General features: G+C 39.2%; 2 protein-coding genes across 3 annotated transcripts; one reads left to right on the top strand and one right to left on the bottom strand.

Annotated features, from left to right (window-relative positions):
- Positions 1-6,499: 6,499 nt before the first annotated feature.
- C3H5orf24 (chromosome 3 C5orf24 homolog) lies at positions 6,500-17,802 on the bottom strand. 2 transcript variants are annotated; one of them, XM_036748924.1, is made up of 4 exons: positions 17,517-17,802; positions 10,869-11,298; positions 8,830-8,905; positions 6,500-8,098 (listed from the first exon to the last, which is right to left on the bottom strand). In XM_036748924.1, the coding sequence occupies exons 2-3, from the start codon at positions 11,293-11,295 to the stop codon at positions 8,865-8,867; spliced, it is 468 nt and encodes a 155-aa protein (XP_036604819.1). In that variant the 5' UTR covers positions 11,296-11,298; positions 17,517-17,802; the 3' UTR covers positions 6,500-8,098; positions 8,830-8,864. The 2 variants fall into 2 exon arrangements, with proteins under 2 accessions (XP_036604819.1, XP_036604818.1); XM_036748923.1 differs by lacking the exons at positions 6,500-8,098; positions 8,830-8,905 and having other exon boundaries at positions 9,998-11,298.
- LOC118841977 (proline-rich protein 2-like) lies at positions 17,209-17,922 on the top strand. Its single transcript, XM_036749695.1, has one exon. It carries the CDS (start codon positions 17,209-17,211, stop codon positions 17,920-17,922), a length of 714 nt encoding a protein of 237 aa, XP_036605590.1.
- The last annotated feature ends 4,113 nt before the right edge of the window (positions 17,923-22,035 follow it).

Raw genomic sequence — 22,035 nt, 5'->3', positions numbered from 1 at the left:
ATCTGACAAAAGTATGAGAATAAGTAGGCTTTTGGAAATATTTTCCTACAGGAAACATCTTCACAGTCACTCAATGGACCAAAAAGGTGCAAGGGGTACAAAAATTCTTCCACATTTATTATCTGTAGATTATTTAAAAGTATTTCACTCAGTACAGAAAAACATGGCCTTAATTTGACAGCTCTATTCCAATAAGATAAAGACCATTGCTCCTAATGAAGAATTTTCTCTACCAATGCAGACTGGCACTTTCTTTGCAACTTAAGAGTTTTATAAAGAGTTGCCTGGAGCACTGAGAGCAAAAGTGACTTGGCCAGGGTCACATAGCCAGGGTGTTTCAGAGACAAAAACTGAAGCCAAGTTTTCCTGACTTCATGGCCAGCATTATAAATACTGTATCAGGCTGCCCCTTGAGGTGTCTTATAAATAAAGTTAAACACATAGATAATACTTTGATAGAAGCAACTGCAAGCTCATTTTGTTCACTGATCCTGTCCAAGCAATATATAAAAACAAATGTTATGTTTTTCAAAGGCATTCACCTAAGTTATAGAAGTTATCATGCAGAGTGTACTAGTGGAAGAAGGATTCCCTATAGGGTAAATTCCTCTAGATGCTCCAGTTTGCAAATTATAAAACTGACTGCATCAAACCCACATATCTAACTATTCAAGATAGGTCAACCCTGACAATCGGTACAGGAAAAACTAAATGGATGATGATGTGCCTGTCGATAATCATCAGTGTATTTATCTTGGACATGATCTAGAAATGGACAAGTAGCTGGGCCCATAACTGAATAATAAAGAGTACAAAAATGCGTTTAGGAAACCATACTGCACTTAAAACAATTCCAAACTGCTTCATGACACAAAAACCTAGTTTTTAAAAGATATATCCCCAGGGATGCTATGTGACTGCTAATCCTGGAACAAAATCTCCAAAGGGCAACGGAGAGGCTATATTACCAGTGATTACTTGTGCAAAAAGAAGTGGTACAAAAAATATTACCCAGAAAATGCACAATTAGCAAAGGAGGTGGGCTGGTCACAGAGTAAAAACAAAGGTTGACAGTTCAGTGTTGTATACAACTTCAGCACTCTACTGGTGTCTATGGAATACTGACCTCCAGGAAAGGCTTCAGCATGGTGGATTTATAAGATCAGAAAGTAAATATTTTGTTAGATGCTACAAAAGCTCTCCTGCTCTCTTCTTACCTCTATTTTCAATGGAATAATAGTAATATCTGCAAGGCATATAGTTCCAGTAACTTTATTTCTGTTTTTATACATGAGGAAACCTCAGCACAGAGAGAAGTTAAGTGATTTCTTCAGCAAGTGTTAGAGCAGGGTCTTCAGAATGAGTATGATACATTTTCCACAATACACCACACTGTTTCTTATGGAAAGGAGAAATCATTAGTCCTGGATAAGAGGTGTCAAAGAAAGCTAAAAAGAACAATACGCTAAGTGAGAATAAGCCAATGGTTTTGGGTGGTCTATTTACAGGCTATGACAGAGTGTAATTGTGTAATTAGAAGATTATGGCAGAACCATATTTGTGTACCTGCAACACCTGCCTGAAATTGCTGCACCTTCTTACCCCTAGGACACTTAGGATGGATCATGGGGATTATATACTCTCTACCAGACCCATCTCTCTTAATATCCCTTCACTATTTCATTAGTTTTAAGAACCTAAAAACAATCATTGAAGACCTAGATATTTTCTTCCCTAAAGGTAATCCCCTAGAAAATTTATGGACTTCTTTCACTTACTAAACACCTGAAAACTCAGGTAAAGGTACAATACGCTCTTTCGAGCTACCCCATTTGCTCTGAACCTCTGTGAGGTATGGCGATTAGACTGGCAGTCCTGGTATCTTCTACTATGAATAAATTATAATGAGCTATCATCAGGCACTACACCTGGCATTGTACACCTTCTGCATACTGAGGGCTAACAATGCCTTTATATTATTATCATTCATTTTGTTATATGACAAAATGAACACAAAAGCCATTAAGGAGTGGGTAGCTCCCAGCTGGGCTTAAAAGTCAACATCATCATAATTTATGAATGACTTCTTACTGGATACTTCAGGACTCCTGGAGAACACACATACTAATCAGTTTTCCCTGTAAGTTCCTGCTAAGAACCACCTAAGCACTTAGGAAAAGCTAGCTAGGCTTTTAACTTGATATAGACTGAAATACTCAGATGACTCTGACTTGAAAGGTAAAACGAGTATCAGAACACCTCTAAGACAATGAAACCTAGCGATGCTAAGGCCTAAGTGTATTAATGCATTTATTTCAGTTAGCTCAGTCAGGTTCATAGCCTACATTGGCATGAAACAAAAATCTAAATTTAAATGTCTAAATTTTTAAAAATGCAATATAATTCTAAGTGGGGAAAATACCCCTAATCAGCAACATGAACAATTTGACTATAAGAAGTTCTAAAGCTTGCTCTAAACTAGTAAAAAAAAAAAATACTCCATTATTAATCCAACTTAAAGTAAATTAAATGACTTTCAAAAATATGAAGTTGTCCATGATCGGTCATCTGGGCATTTGCACATAAATACCCCTTTTAACAGTATACAAAGTAGGTGATACACAGCTAGGTCCTCTTCTGTCTCCAACCTCTGGATGGTCTCAGCTGCTCCGAAGTGTTCAATTGTCATGCTTATGCAAATGACTCTTAAATCCAGTCTTAATCTGTCTGGAATTGCATGGTCTACTGTATCTCTGACTGGAAGACCCTATAACATCTCAAGCTATCTTCCCAATAGAATGTGCTATCTTACACCCTAAACTCACTTCTCCAAACCTATTTCAATTGAGGATAACATAATCCTTTCCAGTCACTTCGGTTCACAATTTCAGTTTTCTTCGATTCTTCCTTTCCCCTCACACCACATCCAACATTTACAAGTCTTATCAATTCTATCACCACATTTCAATGGCCCATTCTCTTCGAATAGCCATTACGCTAATTCAAGGCTAGCTAGTGGTAATGTGCTCTTCACCTGTTCTACAAACTAATTCCAAGGCACTTTGTTCTCATCCTATGAATACATGACCCAAAGAAATGCATCCAATTCTGAGTTGAACATCATCATTATATTATACGCAAGCAGATCTTTCTTTTTCCTTTGATTACAGATCACCATAGGTCTAAACGTTTGTGTCAATTTAAAACCTAGAGTAAATCACTTGTCCAAAGATCAAATATCATTTGAGTCCTAGTAGCTTACAGTTCTCAATTTTTTTTAACATCATGGCACATGGGGTTATGCAAGGAAAAAACTGTTAATAGGTCCCGTCTAAGGTCTGCTAATGCTAAACCTGACTTTCTTCTCTGTTATGGGCCGAGTTGGAGCTGAGCCCTGTCCTCCTCGGATCTCCAGGCCCAGGGGCCTGCTGAGATAGACTCGGGGCTTTGGGATGTGGGTGGAGCCAGGAGGAGGGGTCTCGCCTTTGTTGCCTCCCTAGCAATTCCAGGTCTTTGCCCGGACCTGCTTGACCGCATGGAACTTCCAGCTCTCTGTCTGAGTTTGCCAGAGCACGTGGAGTTTCCGGTTCTTTGCCTGGACTGCCTGACCGCAGGGAGCTTCGGGTTAGCCCGGAAAGAGAAGGGGAGGAAAGTAGGCGGAGTCGGGGTGGTCCTAGTACCCAGGTGTATTGATTTTTACCTGTCCTTCACCCACGTAACCAAAGAATGTACCTACGTCACTGAAGATATAAAAGTGCTGCTTGCTGAAATAATAAACGGAGTCATTCACCATCTTTCGGCTCCCACCCCATTCATTGTCTGCGAGATCAGGTCCTTTGCTAGGCAAAGGCCTGGGGCTTGGGGGGAACCCCGAGTATAGTTGCGAGGCTTCGGGAGCCCATAACACTTCTCCATCTTAGAAAGCCAAAATTTGTTGTTTTTTCTGGACAGAGTTAAGATCCTTTTCAGTTCTAAGCATTTGTTTTCTGTATTATCTCACATACTGGATTTCTGGTAAATATAACTAAAACTAACAGGCAAAAAGTTTGTAAAATGAAAAGCTGAGAGAAATTTATCTTTAAAATCTAACGCAGTATGCAACAGGAATGAGTAATACTACTGGCATTATGTACTGATGTACATACATCTATAGTATAAACAGTTGAGTGACCCTCAAACATACCCAATCAATCATGCTCATGTACATACATAAATGAATTTCAACAATTTCAATAGAATTTTCAAAGGATTTATAACAATTTTTAAGTAAATTCCTATACTTGGAGAGAGATGAATTCTTAGTAGTTCTGGAGTTCACCTAACAGTGATTTACACATAATAGATACCTCACAAATTTGCTGAACAGAATTAAAATAATTCAAAGATTGGTAATAATTGCAATTATTTGCACAGATTTTTTTTTTACTGCAACTTCAAATAGTATTCCCTGTTCCTACTGAGATTTGTCCTTATGGAAATTTCCCTGTACCCCTGTAAGAAAAGTAAAAAAGTAATTATTTAATTAAAGGGAAATAGCGTTTTTATATTTTAAAAGTTACTTTGACAATCACAAGGCATTCAGAATGAGCCTGTCATCTGCACTCTATCACACATCTTCAATTTCTCCCTATCAGCTACTTTCCTACTGCCTTCCTGCCCATGTCTCCCCCATCCTCAAAAATCCCTTACTTGATCCTTCCATACCAGTCCTTTATCTCTTCGGCACTTTATAGCTAAGCTACCTGAAAAAGCCCAATAAGTTGGTGACTACTTTCTCTTATTTCACTTTCTTTCTTCCTAGTTCCTTACACTGACTTCTGACCCCCTAAAACTGATCTCTCCAAAGTTATCAGTGATTTCTTAACTGCCAACTCCAGTGGTGTTTTCTCAATATTCATTCCTCGGACTTTTCTACCTCCTTTGACACTGTTGCTCACCCCCTTCTCTCCAGATTTTCAGAACACCACTCTTTTCTGGTTCTCCACCCACTTATCTGTGATCTCCTTTACTATATCCTTATCCAGATCCTGCCCTCTAACAACAGGTGTCCCTCACGGTTCTGTCCTTGACGGTTTTCTCTTCTCCCTCTGTACTATTTCACTCGATTTCATCAGTTCCCATGGACTTAATTACCTTCTCTTGCTGACGATTCTCAAATACACCTATACTGCCATGCTCTCTCTGATGACATCCAATCTCACATCTCCAAGTACCTTTTGGCATCTCAAACTGGATGTCCCAGAGACATCTTGTACTCATTATGTCCCAAACTAACCTCATTATCATTCCCGTAAACTCTCCCCCTCTCCTGCTTTCTCTACTACTCTTGAGGGCAACATTATCCTCGAAGTCCCTCAGGCTCACAACCTAAGAGTTGTCTTCAACTCCTCAGTATCTCTCAACCCCTCCCCCCATATTCAATCTGTTGCCAAGGCCTGTCAATTTCACCTTTGCAATATCTCTCAAATACAGACTCTTCTCTGCTCTGACACTTGCCACCACCCTGGTTCAAGCCCCCATCACTTCACACTGCAATAGCCTGCTGCTAGGTCTGCCTGCCTCCCTGCCTCAAGTATCTCCATACTCTTTTCAATTCACCCTCCCCTGGGCCACCAAAGAGATTTTCCTAAAATGAAAGTTCATCCATGTTAGCCCTCTACTCAATAAACTCCACTGGCTCCCTATCACTTCCAGGATACTGTTGGGCATTCAAAGCACTTCCTAAGCTGCCCTCCAAACCCCACTTTCCAGTTGTCTCTGGCTGTTCCCCATGGGGACCTAGAGTGATCTCCTGCTTTATAAATAGGCATACTTACTGACTTCCGTAGCTTCCTTCAAGTCCCATTTAAAATCCCATCTTTCATAGGAAGCCCTGGGTTGCCCAACCCCTCGTAATTCTAGTGCCTTCTCTTTTAATCATTTCCTATTTTTTTCTTAGCCTTTTAATTCATATTTGTTTGCTTATTTGTCTCGCCCATTAGATTGTGAGTTCCTTGAATGCAGTCCAGGACTCTGCCTCTTTTTGTATTCCCAACGCTTAGCAGATTACCTGGAACACAGCAGGCACTTCAATGTTTACTGATTTACAGTCGAACTTTAGGCTATTTAAGAGTAAAGAACAATTTAAAAATAAACAAGCTTTTCAAAAAAAAAAATCACCTTGCTATCAGTAGAAAGAAATAGCATCTATTTACAAGTTTTTGAAAGTTATCAAAATACAAATATACATCTTTCCTTGCAGAAAACGGCAAAGTTCCAGAAGGACCTTAGAGGCTAGCTAGTTTAACCCCACCATTTTACAGATGAGGAAACTGAGGCAGTGTAAGCATCAGAGACAGACAATCATCAAAAGGGTTAACACTTTTATCTCCACTCTTGTACCACACATAATACCCCTCTTATTAACAGCCTAGGATAAAATATTTTAGTTTAGTCTCTGCAGATTACTTAAATAATTGTAACATATAAAATCCCATTTAATGGAATAAAAGTATAAATGTATTTGGTTTTAAAGTAATGACTTTATTAATAAATATACATCCATATGATGATGTAGATACAAATCATGAACACTACTCCATTCCTATACACATAATTGCACACGAGGAGCTCAAGTTCATGGACATAAAAACATACACAGTATCTATCAGACTTTTTACAGCAGAGGACAGTGTGCTGATATTAGTTAACTGGTAATTATTTCATCCATAATTATCTGTGGGAAAAGTAAATTGTAAAAAATTAAAGAATCAAAGTGGTCTGATTACAAAACAAAATTTCAATGATTTTACTATGTAATTTAATTTTCAAAAATGAAATTAATATGTGATCATAGCCATATATATCTACTTGGAAAAAAAAAAGCAAAGAAAGATTCTGATACATCCTCAAGTTTATAAACATATAATAGTTAAGCTATATTTAAAAATATATGTACTATGATAATATAAGAATATAGAGGGAACAAAACCTATCCAGAAATGAAAAAATCTTTTGAATAAGTGATCTGAATTATTCAATTTTACTGAAAAAGTGTGATAAAATTTTACTATACATCTATTAGTAATGAAGTACAGAGTTGCAGTTACTACTATAAGCACCTGAATTGTCTGTCTTTAAAGCTTTTTAATACGTAAAAGTAAAGTTCTCTTATTATATCACATCTTAGTTATCCTTACAATGGACTGATGACTCATCAACTGGATCCAGGGCTTGTTTTTGTTTTAAAGAAATGCAAAGATCCTCAGATCCTGAGATCCTGTTTTAGAAATGATTGTGCATATGATCGCTATTTGTCCACACAAATACATCAATGTAAATGGGATAGTGAAATTACTTTAATACATGTTTGTCTTTAAAAGTAAGGATAATGTAAAGAAGGGTCTCTTTCATAGTCAATCTGAAGCTTGATTTTAAAATAGAACCCAAAATGTTAAATTTCAGCCATTTGTCAACATCCTATTTATTTTTTTTTTCTGCCAATATGTGGTGCCAGTATTTTTTTAAATATCCAGTGCAAGACTTGAGACAGTAATATCATCTGATCCTAAAGATTAGTTAAGCAAAATGCATTTTGTTGGCAAATTCAGGGTAATTAACATATGTATTAGCTCCTTCTTTGAGATACTAAAGCATTCATTTATTCATAAATAAGGCATAAAAATATATTGAAAAAGAAAAACATTAAGACAAACTTATTTGTATTTTAGATCATATTCTGACCAACAGTGTTAATACAGAACAGTGAATCCTGTTTTATGAAAAGCAGAGTTACATAGTATAAAATGAGCAATTCACGTTTCAAAAAACAATCATATTGTGGGGAAAAAGGCCATTTTTTTCTCACTGACCATTTCAAAGTATAGGCAGTTTTTAACATGCTATTTCAGTGTTTATCATGACAAAAGACAGTGTTACAAAAAAAAAAAACCCACTATGTACTTGGTAGAATATATAGTAGCAAAACATATTTTAAGACTTCATTCTCTTAGACTTCTTTCTCTTCAGCATGGCACCAATAAATTGTTCAAAAGAAACTGGAATCAGGAGATGTTCAGCAATGCACAAATCCAATTCTCTAGGCAGCCTTTCACATGAACTGCAAAAGTAGGGTCCTAATTGGTATGATCCATAACTGTTATCATTGCCCCCCTTTTTTCTGATATTAATAAACACCATAATGAATATATCTTCTTTAGCTGATCTGATGTTTAAATAAATTGGAATACAAAGTCCATTATACTAGCCTAACAATAATATGTCTGTATTGCCTTCTGACACACAGCACAGCACCAGGGAGTGGATGCATGAAGAGAGAAACAAAATCAAGCATAAAAAGAAATGGACAGGAAAGGAAGAAGGGCATTTTACTCTAAAGTATAAAAGCCACATGCAACCAGATCCCTGCCAGTGGAAAGTGTCATTCCCACAATCAGATCATTCAGTTAATTAAAGATGTTTTCCAAACAAAGTTCAAAAATTTCCAAACACTGCTAGGCATTATCAAGTGAAACAGTTAAATGACAATTACATTGTGAGTGTTAATGACAATAAAAGCATTTGTGTGTCAGAAGTTACACTGTTCTGAGTAAATAATTAAAAGTTTTATATTTAGATTTGTTAAGAAATAGAACATAGGCCCAGATTCAAAAGCCTCGACCTGAAGAAAGTCTGGTTTAGTAGCAATTTAGCTGCCATTAGGTTACAAATCAACATAAGTAGCCATCCAAAACTGTTCTACATGGTCTGTACAATGCTAAGATTGTTGAGGTTCAATGTCTTAGTTGCCAGTGCACACACAGTCCCCACATATAATTCAACACCTCTTACTGTAAAGCACAGCATAAAGTCCAGCTCATTATGTGTTAGGCATCACTGGAACACCTGAAGGCTTGCTGCTTTTTTCCTAATAAGAAAGGTACGAAATATGATATCCATTTCTTATGTCATCATAACTGCAATCAGATTTTGTATTAAATAATAGCAAGCCCAAACAGTACGATTTATTCACTTTTAAAGGTCTAACGTCTTTCCAAAGATTTCTGGAACTGCAAACCTACAACCATCAAAAAGTCTCACAGGCATTTGAAATTACACGTTCATTCTAACTGTAAACTAAATTTTTGTGGAAATTTTCTTTCAAACTCAAAGTTTAATATGTTTAAGTCATCCTAGAGCTATTCAGAATAAAGTAAATATATATAGGTCACAGATGTTATTTTCAAAATTGGGGAATAGAAGATTACTTTTCCCCTCTTTCTTCTCCACACACACATATATATATATATATATATATGTACACAAATATATATACACGTGCATGTATATATACCCACACACATACACACACACACACACACACACACACACACACACACAGATAGATAGATAGATAGATAAACCTTTTCCATATGTAGTTTTGTTTCTAAAACAAACAGCTGAAAATGAAACATTTCTTTTGGATGATGAAGTGGTCTCAATGGAGCCAGGAAAGGTATTTCTAGTTTAAACAGCCAACATACTTTTCCACCTTCCATGCATAGATGCAATTCTTATATATTTCTTAATACTTGAGTTTGTTCAGTACAGTTAATTGCACTGTTTATTCTAGCTTGCTATTATGAATCATTAAAATACACATCCTTTGGTAGATATAACTTAATTATAGTATAAATGCTAATGTATTGGGATAAACTATTCTCAAAAAATCTAGAAAAAATTATTCTGAAAAATTTTTCAATACTAATAGAAAACAAATTCAAAAGTGTAAACATACTAATTCTTTAAAATCCATTAGCAATTGCCATCTATGCACACAAAAGGCAAAATGCAGAGGCTGTAGTTATATGCAGACTTTTAAGAATAATTCTTTTTACATTTCATTAAATATTCTATTCTTAGAATGAATTGTATCATGTTAAAAACTTACTATGAAGTTATTTATAAAATAGCATTTTTTTAAATATTATTTGTAGTGTTTGGTATACATGCTCATCGGCAATTTAACAACATACAGCAGATTCCAATAAGAGTTCTGCTGAATGCCCTGCCATCACTGAAAGGCAAATATTAAAGAGACATTTTGGAACATCAGTTAAATTAGCTAAAGCTACAGTTCAATAAATAAGAAACTGCTTGAACTAAGCATTCTTTTAAAAAAAAGTTTTCCAAATTTCTGAATATCTACATACATCTAAGGTCTATGCACCTGCAAGAGTAGACGAACCTGTATGCTTCCAACTTTCATAAAAACAAATGTTACAAAGCTCAAATTTGTCATCTTAAATGGTGTTAAATCTTTAGCTTATTTTGCTTTATCAATTAAAAATTCCTATAGATGGGATCTTTATGTTGCAGGCTTATACCATGAGCCAATTGGCATAAGTTTCCTGCTTATTTCAACTCCTTAGTGCATGACCATCCATTTTAAACGGTTCAACAACAGGAGTGAAATATGAGACACAGGCATCACTCTCTAAGGGAAAAAACAGAAACGATTCAGTTAGGAGTACTCTTAATCCTATGTACAAACACTGAAACATCCTCATGCCCTTTCAGCATTTACTTGGTTACATCTGTCAACATCTGGCACTCTTCTAGCCCAAAACAAAAACCAACAAATTTGGAAATCCCAAGGCATAAATCATGTATGTCATAACCAAACCGACATGAGACTTTGGTACCCTTTGAGTCCTCATTTAAAACCATGATCTTACTTTTCTACCTCTTTTACTCATTGGGCTGTTTGACCTTGCTGCTCGTTTCCCCAACTCCATGAATTCCTCGGCTATGTACCATTGGATAAGGAAAAGCAGCACTGCCACAACTATAACCCAGATTCGCAAGTCGTGATAGAGCTTTAATGCTACCTGGAGGTCTCCCTGGGCTGACTTTGTATCCTGCAGCTTTAGTCGTACCCAAAGGTCTGCCTGGACTTGTCTTAAATCCAGCTGCTTTGGTGGTTCCAAGGGGTCGTCCTGTGCTGGTTCGGTATCCTGCTGATTTGGTGGTCCCCGAGGGCCTGCCACGTTTACCAGATCGATTGAGGTTTTTCTTTTTCTTGAGTTCATCTTTTGTCTCTATGCTTCTGCCACTTGTGGCCTGCAAGTGTGTTTCATTTAGCGGATCTTGCCTCTGGCAAGCAATTGGTTTGTGGCTGACCGTGTGGCCATATTTGCTTTGCTGAGAGGAATATAAGTCAAATTGATCAGCAGCTCTCATATTGTCTTCATTGAGGCAGGAAGCCTTGCCAGGCCCACAGAAAGCAGTATTACCGCTGGCAACAGGATGCATCATTTTCTACCCAAAATAAAAGGATATAAATAGGTATAAATATACATAAACATATATTTATGAGACAGTATTTAATAAGAAAACAGTTTCTGTTACAATTATTACTTAGGCCATCAAGCAAAATCCGAACACTTTAGTAAACAAGTGTGTGTGTGTATAAATTCATAAAAATAAAAGAAGTAATACCACCACGATGAGTTATGTAATACTCCACAAAAGAGAATATTATAGTATAGGATCTATCCTGACAACAATTCTAGTTAAGGATAAAACTAACTAAACAAAAAAGAATATGGGTAAGAAAAAGCCCTAGTTGTAGCTTACAGCTGTAGCTGTTTCCAGGTTGTAGCCCTAACTGTAGACTGGTCCTTTTCTTTTTAATTACTAAAAACAAAGAAGGATTTCAATAATGAAAATTCCGTTCAACTGAAAGCAGAATCATGCTGACGTTCCTGGATTATCTCCTTTTGCTCTTTTATTATAATTTTCACAAGTGCTTTTCTTGTTTCTTCCTAATAGACCACAGTTCCTGCATAATAGAAGCTTCTTCATCATTATGATTTATTATTTATACAGAGCCGTAAATGTGCATGGCACTTTACAATAGATGGAAGGTACTAAACAAAGAACACACTCCCTTGACCCAAGAAACTCGGTCTCACCTAAAACTAAACATCCAAATAGGATGCAATTTTAAAGGCAGGAATAAGGCTTCCATTCCATAAAACAGGTTCACACAAACAGCAGAGATGTGAAGCTCACATGGCTGGTGTAATGTTAATAACATGCCTTCTTTGAGGATATGGCTGGATTCCTAGTGCTGAACTTGACAAAATGGTTGAATGCACAAGAATACTTGCTCACATCCATAAATATTACACTCTCTTTCCTTATAGAGGCATTCCGACTTATTAACAAATAAAGGTCTGTATTTTGTAGAGGGTACCACCATCCCTCCCCAACCCATCCCTAATATTTTATCTTTGAAAAACTTAACTGTGTTTAATTTAGATAAACAGGAAATAAGGATTGAGGAACTAGAGCAACTTGTTGCATTGCGACCTCTCATTCAGATTTAAATTAAAAAGTCAAAATGCAGGCAGGCGAGGCTAGATCCACAATGCCTACAATGATAAATCCTATTGTCTATGCGGTGTTCCACAAGTATCCATGTGACAGTTACTGTTACAGTAGAGCAATAATAACAATAAAGGAATAAATGTCAAAACTAAAATCAGCTCACTTGCAATAGACTGCAAAAGGCAAAGGCAAAAAGGAACTGAGATTAGTCAGAACTGTATTAACAATCAATCCCTTAATTATTTGACAAAATTGAGTTATTAAATGAAATCACTGATCTTTGAAGTATTAAACTTTTATTAAGAACTGAAAGAATGAATCTTTCAGAGACAAAATTTCTCCTGTCCATACAATCTTAATTACAAGGAAAAATGTTTATTGGTAAGAAATGCTTGTTATGTCTGTTTTCTAAAAAAGGAAGGACCCCAAATAAATTAAAAATAAATAACCCTGTCTACTATCCCATATCAAATTTCTGCTATACAGAGGGTAAAAAAAGGGGCTCTATCGAGATGAGTTACAAATATAATACAGACCAAAAAATTCTCAATTTAAAACAGACTACCCTGTTAAAAAAATTGTTCTGTCACTCCTATCCCTACCACAGAACAAAAAAAAAGAAAAAAAGGAAAATCAGTTTCTTAATAGTTCTCCATTTTCTATTTCCATTACCAACAATGCGTTAAAAATTAACCTCTGCAGACCCCATCTCCATCACCTAATTTTCTCTTAATTCAAAGTGAAGAAGGCCTCCAGCAAACTGAATAGATCCCCTGGGGAGAGCTTACAGCAGATACAGACAAGAGTAGCATGTAAAGGGCAAGCACATATGGGTTACAATTGGTACTGCTGGAACGGACATCCATATCAATGATATCAAGATTTCTATATTTAAGCAAAACATAGTTTATTTCACAGGCTGAAAAACTCTTGTATTAGGAGGTCTCATTAATATACTTATGTATGAGAACCAATATGGAAATATATTTTGCATGACTTCACATGTATAATCAATATCAAATGGCTTGCCCTCTCAAGGAAGGGGGAAAAACAGAAGGGAGGAAAGAATTAGGAACTTGAGATTTTTTTAAATGAATGTTAAATTTTTTTACATGTAATTGGGAAATATTTAATGAAATCAATAAAAATACATTTTTAAAAATAAAAAAAGATATATACCTATGTATAAGTGTCATAAGATATATCAAGGAACTACATAAGAAAGATGAGCTGCTCATCTGGTGAGAGAAAAAAGACTGCAGATGAATAGCTCTACATGTAGAAAGACTAAAAGTCAGGCCTCCCTCTATGTTGACTGGATTCTTTATGGAAGATCTATAGAAGAATATGGAAAAGAATCATACATCATCACATAATAAGACACTCTGGATGAAAGAAATACACAAAGTTCTTGAAATCATAGATCTACTGAAGCCTATTATCTATTACAGCACTAAGAAAATGTGAGAGTCTCAGGTTCCTTTTTTATTCAAGGTCATCAGAAGCCTAGATTTCTACATCCTTCTATCACCCAAATAATAGCAGCCACTTTACCATTAACCAATTAGCTCACTAAAATAAAGAGCTATACCCAATCTGATGAATATATCAATTTTCTCTCAGCTCTTGAAATGAGGGGCTATCAGAATCTGTGATGTCATCATCAGTGTAAGAAACTTCTGGTGTAGAAGCTTCCTCTACCAAAGCAGATCAACAAGATATAAGGTTAAGAAACTCGCAATCACACATCTCTTATCTGAGGCATGACTTGAACCAGGTTTGTCCTAACTCCAAGGCCTGCCCTCTGCCCAGAAATAAACATTATTTGTTTATATTAATTCGTATAAGAAAGAAAAAGATGTCTTCTAGCTGGGATAAAATTCAACAGCGGGGGAAAACAACCACTTTTCTAAATGTCATAAGGGTGTTTTCCTGGAATGACATTTGAGATCTAGTCAGCTCATTTTGCAGATTAGAAAACTGAGGCTGAAAAAATAGCTCATTAGCTAACTGTGTATGACCCAGGTAATTATTACAGTACTCTGGATACTCAATAAATATTGACTGACCAATAAAATGACCCTGGAATTGCCCAGTTCGCTCTAACAACTGCTATTTAAAAAGTAATATGTATGTACTTCAACATCATTCTGCAGTTCTTTCTGAAGCTCACTCCAGACGTGGAATTCACACACTAGAGTTCCCTCCACCCCTGACACCTCCATTTAGCGAGGGCATCCGGGCATCCAGGCCAACCACGTCTCATTCCTCTCCAACCTGTACCACAGGTTGCGCTACTGACTAGGGCTTCCTCCACTATACCCCTAAGTCAGGCACCTGTCAGGGTACCTTTGTGTCACTGTTCCCCTCCCTCAGCTTCTTTTCATATATTGTCTTCTCCTGTTAGAATGTAAGCTCTGAGGCTAAACAAATCGTGGTACATGAATATTATTGTGCTATTAGAAATGATGTGTGTGATGCACACAGAGAAACATGGGAAAAGGTGCATGAACTGATACAGAGTAAAGGAAGCAGAGTCAAAAGAACAGTGTATATACACAGTGACCACAACTGGGAAAGAATGATACCAAAAGAATCAAAAGTGAATTTAACAAAATTGAAAAGATCAAGCAGGACTCAGATGAAGAGGTGTGGGAAGGCACCCCTTCATAGAGGTGAGAGGTCCACAGGTGTTACACAGGTTTTTAGACTTTTTCAAGGTATCCATCAATTGTGTTGATTTTTTTTCCTTGCCAAAAAAATACTACTTGTCACACGGGATGGCCCTCAGGAAAAGAGGGAGGAGGAAAGATACTTGGTATACTATGGTGATAGTAAGAAACAGAAAACATCAAGAATGTAAGCTCTAGGAGGACAAGGACTTTCTATCTGTAGTCTCAGAGCTCAGCACAGTACCTAGTATACAGTAAGTGCTTAATAAATGCTAACTGACTTCAATTTCCCTTAGGTGAGAATCATCAGATTCTTATCTGCACAGCTAGTATACACCAAAAGTTTATGCCTCTAAGAGAGGAGGTGGAAGGGGAAAGGAACAAGCATCTATTAAGCTTCTACTGTGTGATGGCACTGTGACACTTTGCAATTATCTCATTGAATCTCCACAACAACCTTGGGAGGTAGGTGCTATTATCCCCATTTTACAGTTATGGAAATGAAAACTGTGAGAAAAGTTAAGCAATTTACTCAGGGCCATATCAGTAACCGTCTGAGAACAGATGTGAACTCAGGCCTTCCTGACTCGCAGGCCCAGAGTCAGCTAGCTGGCTCTGGGTGTCTGGCCTATGAAATGGTGAAAACAGGGGTGTGGGAATGGAGATCAACAATTCCTCCTTATTAATGTCAGCATTTTGCCTGAGGCACAGAATAGTTAAGTGACTTATATCCAAGGTCACCACATACCTGGTTTATGCTTGAAACCCACCAGGCGTCTTGGGCACTCATCCAGTAAGTCATTATACCTCTCACACAGATACAAAAATATGATACATACATCACTTAAGTTTGGGGAGACTACACTTTGATTTCACAGTCAACATTAGTATCTACTTCCCTTCCCTGTGTGGTGTTCCACGGGTTTCTGGGGGTTTTACTCCCATGGTCTAGACTCCAGATATTGGGCTAAGCACTGGGGTTACAAACATAAGAGACCCAGGCCTACCCTAGAGAAACTTACATTCTAATGTGAGACCATAAAAAAAGTGCTGAAGAGGGGAGGAAGAGGGAAAAAGAGAAGGGGGCAATACGGTCTAGTATAGATTTCCCTAAATGTATAAAATAACTGATTTTAGAAGGATGTAGTCTGACAGCCATAATGCTAGAAACTAGAGCCAAGGTCAATAAAAACTGAGAACGGGGGAGGGGGGAGAGGGGAGGGAAGAGGTGACTAAAGGGCAAAGGAAAACGTGAATATTCTCTTCTGTACAGTTATCCCCAAATATATTAGTCATTGAAGTACACACAACGACCGTTTCTTAAATTCTCATTATGAGATATCTTCTATAAAACAAATGCTTCCTTTCACTTTCCTAAATAGTCCAGCGGATTAAATATCCTCATTATTGGCAACATAAAAATTGCAAACTCTTTATGGACTTCGTAGAACGCTCGTGAAACCTTCCATACCCACTAGAGAAACCAACTTCCTTCCTTGGAGGGGCTCAGATCCTACACCCTCCCTCCCCTCCCTCCCCCCCTGGAAATTTCGGATCTCCCAACTTTGACGCCTGACTTTCCCATCACCAAACCCAGCGCCATCAAAGGCCAGCGAAAGTGTAAAGTCTTTCGGGTCTGCCTCATCTCCGCCAAAGGCCCCCGGCCCAGCGCTTAAACAAAAGCCACTTCTGAACCCCGGAGCGAAGCACCGCAAAGTTGGGATGGAAGGGCAGAAAATAAATTACGGCCTGCTTTGTCTTCTGGACGTTCGCCTGCTGGTGCCCAGAGGCTCTCAGCCTCCACAGGAAGGCATCTTTCTTCTTGGACACGCAACTTTAAACAATCGGCTCCTGGGCCTCAAAGCCCCCAGGAACAGCTTACGTTCCCGGTAAGAAATGAGGGCAAGGCAGTGGCCAGAGCCCAATGGAGGGGCACTTTTAAACAGGCGCCGTTCCACCGCCTGTCTGCCGCTCCACAAGCCTACTTATTAAGGGTATTTATCGACTTCCCCGAACAGCTTGCAAACTGTAATCAAGCCCCTACGCGGATGGCCGGCACTTCCCCGGCTGCCAAGCTTTGCCAAAATATTCCGATTTTAAAGGGAAGGGGAAGGGGGGAAATTATGGACTTGAGCTTTTTAAAAAAAAAAAAGCGAATAAATAAATGCGGTGCCGGCCCACTCTGTCCCAACCTGGGGGGGTTTCCCCGAGCTACCGCACCCAGGCTCGGAGGAGGCACGGCGCCCCTCACCCCAGGCCCCCGGGCGAGGCTGCAGCACCTCCCGGTCCTCCCAAGGAGGCTGAATCTCCATCTTGCGACCAGGGATCCCCGTCCCCAGACCCCGCCGTGCGCCGGGCGCCCCACGGCCCCGCCAGACACAGGACACCTCGCCCCCACCCCGCCCCGCAACACTTCTTCCCCGCGAGGAAATCCGCAGCCGACTTTGACAGGCCCCACGTCTACAAACCTACCACGGCAACTTGTCTCCCAGCCCCTCAGACCTTCCAGGTGGCTCCCATGCGGCTGGCGGGATGCGAGAGAGAGAAAGACCCCCCTTCCACACGGCCTGGGACACTCCCCGCCTCCTCCCCAGGAGAAGGAAACCGGCCCGCGGGCGGCGGCCGGGACTCGACGAGCAGCCCAGCCCCGGGTCCTCAGGAGCCGACCGATGCAGGAGCGCTACGGCGGCGAGCGGGAGAGGAGGCAGCGAGCTACCAGACCCAGGTACCGTCGGGCGGCGGCGTGCGCGCACCCCGTGGAGTCGCGCACGCGCACGCACCGCACGCGCACGCGACGCAGCCTCCCCGCTTTCCCCGCCCACCAGTTTCTCCAGCTCCCCCTTCGCGTCGGCTGACCTCCGTCTGCGCACGCGCGTGAAACTGACGCTACCTGACAGTTGGCCGAGTTGGGGATGAGGATAGTGGGGGGGGTGGGGCAGAGGTAGAGGCGGAGCTTGTTGCCTGTGGCCTCCAGTTAAGTTAACGAGGGGCAGCTGGGAGTGGTTTTAACGAGGGGCTCTGGGAAGGGAGAAATCTTTATAGAAAGTGTATCCCAACGCACGTGCGCGGCCACTAAGTCAGGCTTGGGGTAACGGCCCTGAGCCGGGAGAACGTTGTCCTCAGAAACGGCGATAATGTACGACTTCGATACTCCGGTCGATACAGTGATCCAGCTTCAGAGGACCCAGGATGAAAAATGCCGTCCGTGTCCGGAGAGAGAGCTGATAAACTAGGCGCGGATGAAAGCGTACTTTTTTCGCTTTATGGAAATAATGTTTTGATTTTCTCCTGTGTAATGGACATATTGCTTATGTTCTCAATGGGTGCGGAAGAGGCTGGAGGGAGAGAATTTGGAACTCAAATTTTAAAAAATAATATCTAAAAATAATAAATAATGTTTTTTAAATGTGCTGACTGCCCTTCGCGGCTCGCCCAAGCCGTTCTTGACGCTCACAACAGCCCTGTCCAGGTGGGTCGGGACATTTTGCTGACGGTGAAAGAGAGTGTCCAGGAGCAGCGTTCCCTTCATAGGAAAATCACTTTTCAAAAATTAATGCCTAGTTAAGAACAAGGACTGGGCCACCTTTCGTCTTCATATGCCCCTTAGGTAATGCCAGGTAGGCCCGGAGGCACTTGACTGACTGAGGCTGGCTGCTAGGGGAGATCATGCTGCAAAAAGCCTTGGATTGACTCTTGCTTTCGTCGCAGTAGCTGCTTGAGCCTTATTTTCCTCATCTATTTAAAGAAAATGGGGGTAATTTTTATCTGTAGTATTGACCTCTCAGTTCTAATGATCAAATGAAATCAGGTAAAGTCGTTGGAAAATTTTATAGTGCTGTATGAATGTCATCTATTATTAGTAACTGAAGCAGCACAGCCACCTTCCTTTTAGGAGTTTATGATTTGTGTGCTCTTCGCCATTTCTCTGGACCGCAGTTTCCTCGTCTTGGAATGAGGAAGGTGGGCTAGACCACCTCTAAAGGCCCCCTTCTGATCTAATTCCTGAACGAAAAAACATTTTTGAGTACAATAAAAATACCAAAAATGGGAGTTAACATATTTGCTTCTAGCTGCTCCGTAATTTGATCAAGCTAGATATAAAATTCACAGAACAAAGAAAAGGAAAGGGCAAGGATATCTTTCAGGTGTCCCAGAGAGCAAGTAGAGGCTTAACTTTAGTTCATGTATTACTTATATTCTGGGACACTAATGGATGAAATCATGCCATATGAGACTCCCTATATATATTCACAAGTATTTTTTTTATTTTAAAAAAATTTATTGATTCTTTTTGCTATTTACTTTTGTAAAAACATTTTTATTTAAAGTTTTGGGTTCCAAATTCTATCCCTCCCTGAGATGGTAAGCAATCAGATATGCTATACATGTGCAATTATGTAAAATATTTCCGTATTAGTTATTTTGTACAAGAAGACTTGAATAAAAGGAAAAAATGAAAGTGAAAAATAGCATGCTTCAGCCTGTATTCAAACATTATCAGTTCTTTCTCTGGAGGCAGACAGTATGCTTCATCATTAGGGCTCTGGGATTGTCTTGAATCATTGTATTGTTGAGAATAGCCAAGGCATTGACAATTCTTCATCCAACAGTGTTGCTGTTAATGTGTACAAAGTCCTCCTGGTTCTGTTCACAAGTATAATTTATTAAAAGGACACTAGCATCATAGCTTGTGTCAGTGTCCATCCCAAAGTATTCCATATTCTGTGATGTCATAACCCATAAAATGTAATGCTCTCTTGCACATCCTGGGACTAAACACAATGGCAACAGTTTACGGCTATAGGATAAAATGAGACCAGGTCTCGGTGTCTGTAGTCTGTACCTTCTGTGACAGAGAACCCCTGACGAGCTAGGAAAAATTCATTCCCTTGTAGAGATTTGGGTTTAGTAAAGAAGTTGAATTAGAATTATGGAAAAATATAGGATGGGATCTTGGGATTGGAACTTAGGAATTTAGTCTTGTGAAAGTGTGAACTCCACAAGGATAACCCAGAATCAAAGCTTTGCGCTAAGTACTTAACCAAATTTTGTAGAATTGGAATGAATACTAGAAGGCAAACATTTAGAAGTCTTCCACTCTGTTCCTCACAAGCAGCACTCCATATCCCACCTTGGTACAGGCTACCCCCCATTCCTGGAATCCCTCCTCACCTCTGACTCATAGAATTCCATATTTCCCTTCAAGCTCCAACTTCTACAGGAAGCTTTTCCTGATTTCCCCAACTGCTAGTGTGCTCCCTAATTTGCATTAACTATCTTGTATGTATTCTCATTATATTTATTCTACAGGTATTTATAGAGGTACTTGTCTCCTCCAATAAAATGCAAGACCCCTGAAAATAAGGATTGTTTCATTCTTTGTGTATTTGTATCCCCAAGACCTCCCAAAGTTCCTGGGTTCAAATACCATCTCTAATGCTTACTATTTGTGTGACTTTGAGCTTAACCTCTTTAGGTCACATTTTACTCAGCTGTAAAAATGAGATTGGGCTAATCAGGCCAGACAGACAGAAGTTATAGGTGTATGGGTCATTAGTTACTGAAGTTTTCTATTTTAGTTATTGATGTCACTTTTTTGCAATAATTATTACATCTGTGATTTTTTCCCTAAGCACCCCTCTCCTTCCTTCAGATATCTTAATAATGCTTCAAAGCTCTTGCCGTTGTTATTCATCTTTTGTTTTCAGAGGACCAATGACATCACGATGTGATGGGTGATGTCTTGACCTATGAGTAAACAGGATTTAAGTGAGAGTTATGTGACGTCCTCAGCCTCATTCTCTCTTCCAGAGTCGTCAAAGCCCAGTGGCAGCACCAAAGTCGAGACAATTGGCCATGGCCCAGGATTCAGTGGATGCCCTTGGCATCTTCGACGCCTGACCAAGTTCTAAGCACTCCACAGGGCCTGCTTCAGTCACCTTTGGCCATTGAAACAAGTTGTTCTCCTCTGCGCATTCTGATGGGGGAAGTCTTCACATGCTTCAGGTAGATATCCCCCTAACTCATGTTGGGTTTACCCGTCAACCTTTGGCCTGGCTTGACCCATCTGCAGAGACGGTTTTACTGGGGTATGGCCGCTGGGCGTGCTACAGCTTCTTGGAGTCAGGGAATACATCTGGTCCAGCTGAGCCGAACATCGCATCTCTGTTTTCTTTCGTGCCATTTTTACTTCCTCATGCAACATACAGGATCTTTCCAAATGTGGTAGTCTCCTGTCATTGACAGAGAAAATTAATCTTCGTAACAGTTTTGGCAGACTTTTTTCCTTTTCTTATTTGTTTGCTGTTTTAATTTCATCCTTAAATACTCTTGGGAAGATCTGATTTAGTTTGGTTTTTGTCAAAGTTTCTGTAAACTCATCTTCCATTACTTCTGTCAGTTTTATAAAACTAAACTTCTCATATTCTTCCACCATCATCCTCGCTAAGATTTTACAAACAAGTTTTGATTATTCCTAGGAATTCTCCTTGGCTGCCAAATCTCTTTGCTTTGCAAGAAGTAATTTGCTAGCCGAGGTTGTTTCTAGTGCCTTTTAATCTCTCTGATGTGGTGATGGATTTATATTACCTAAATGTCCTTAGAAAAAGTCTGTGTGAATGTCTGTTAACAGCTCATTTAATAGGCTGGATTGGAACTGTCTCAATTATGTGTCACATCTCACGTTTATTCTTTATTTTAGAAAAAAAATATATTGTCCGTAGTGTGTGAAATTCCCCACACGATGTTGATGCTGAATATTTATTAGTCTTAAAGATGCTACTAGCCAGGTAATATCATAGATAACTCCAGAAATAAACTTTAAAGTGCTACATAAATGTGAATTATTTATTAATGTAACAGTATTTACCTTGGCAACCATTGTCTAAAGTTCAGGTATGTTATGTTTCATCCTTCCCCCAGGGTTCTCTGGTACTCTTAAGGGAGTTTAGAATAGGGGTGTCCAATATCTCTACCACTGGCTCCAACCTTC

The sequence above is a fragment of the Trichosurus vulpecula genome, chromosome 3, assembly GCF_011100635.1.
Source record: "Trichosurus vulpecula isolate mTriVul1 chromosome 3, mTriVul1.pri, whole genome shotgun sequence".
Lineage (NCBI taxonomy): Eukaryota > Metazoa > Chordata > Mammalia > Diprotodontia > Phalangeridae > Trichosurus > Trichosurus vulpecula.
Note: the sequence above shows the minus strand (reverse complement) of the source record. Positions and strands in the feature narration are given on the sequence as shown.

What these genes read in the sequence shown, in the direction of transcription:
- C3H5orf24 (XM_036748923.1), bottom strand. Translation starts at nt 11,295, where the DNA reads ATGATGCATCCTGTTGCCAGCGGTAATACTGCTTTCTGTGGGCCTGGC.
- LOC118841977 (XM_036749695.1), top strand. Translation starts at nt 17,209, where the DNA reads ATGCGGTGCCGGCCCACTCTGTCCCAACCTGGGGGGGTTTCCCCGAGC.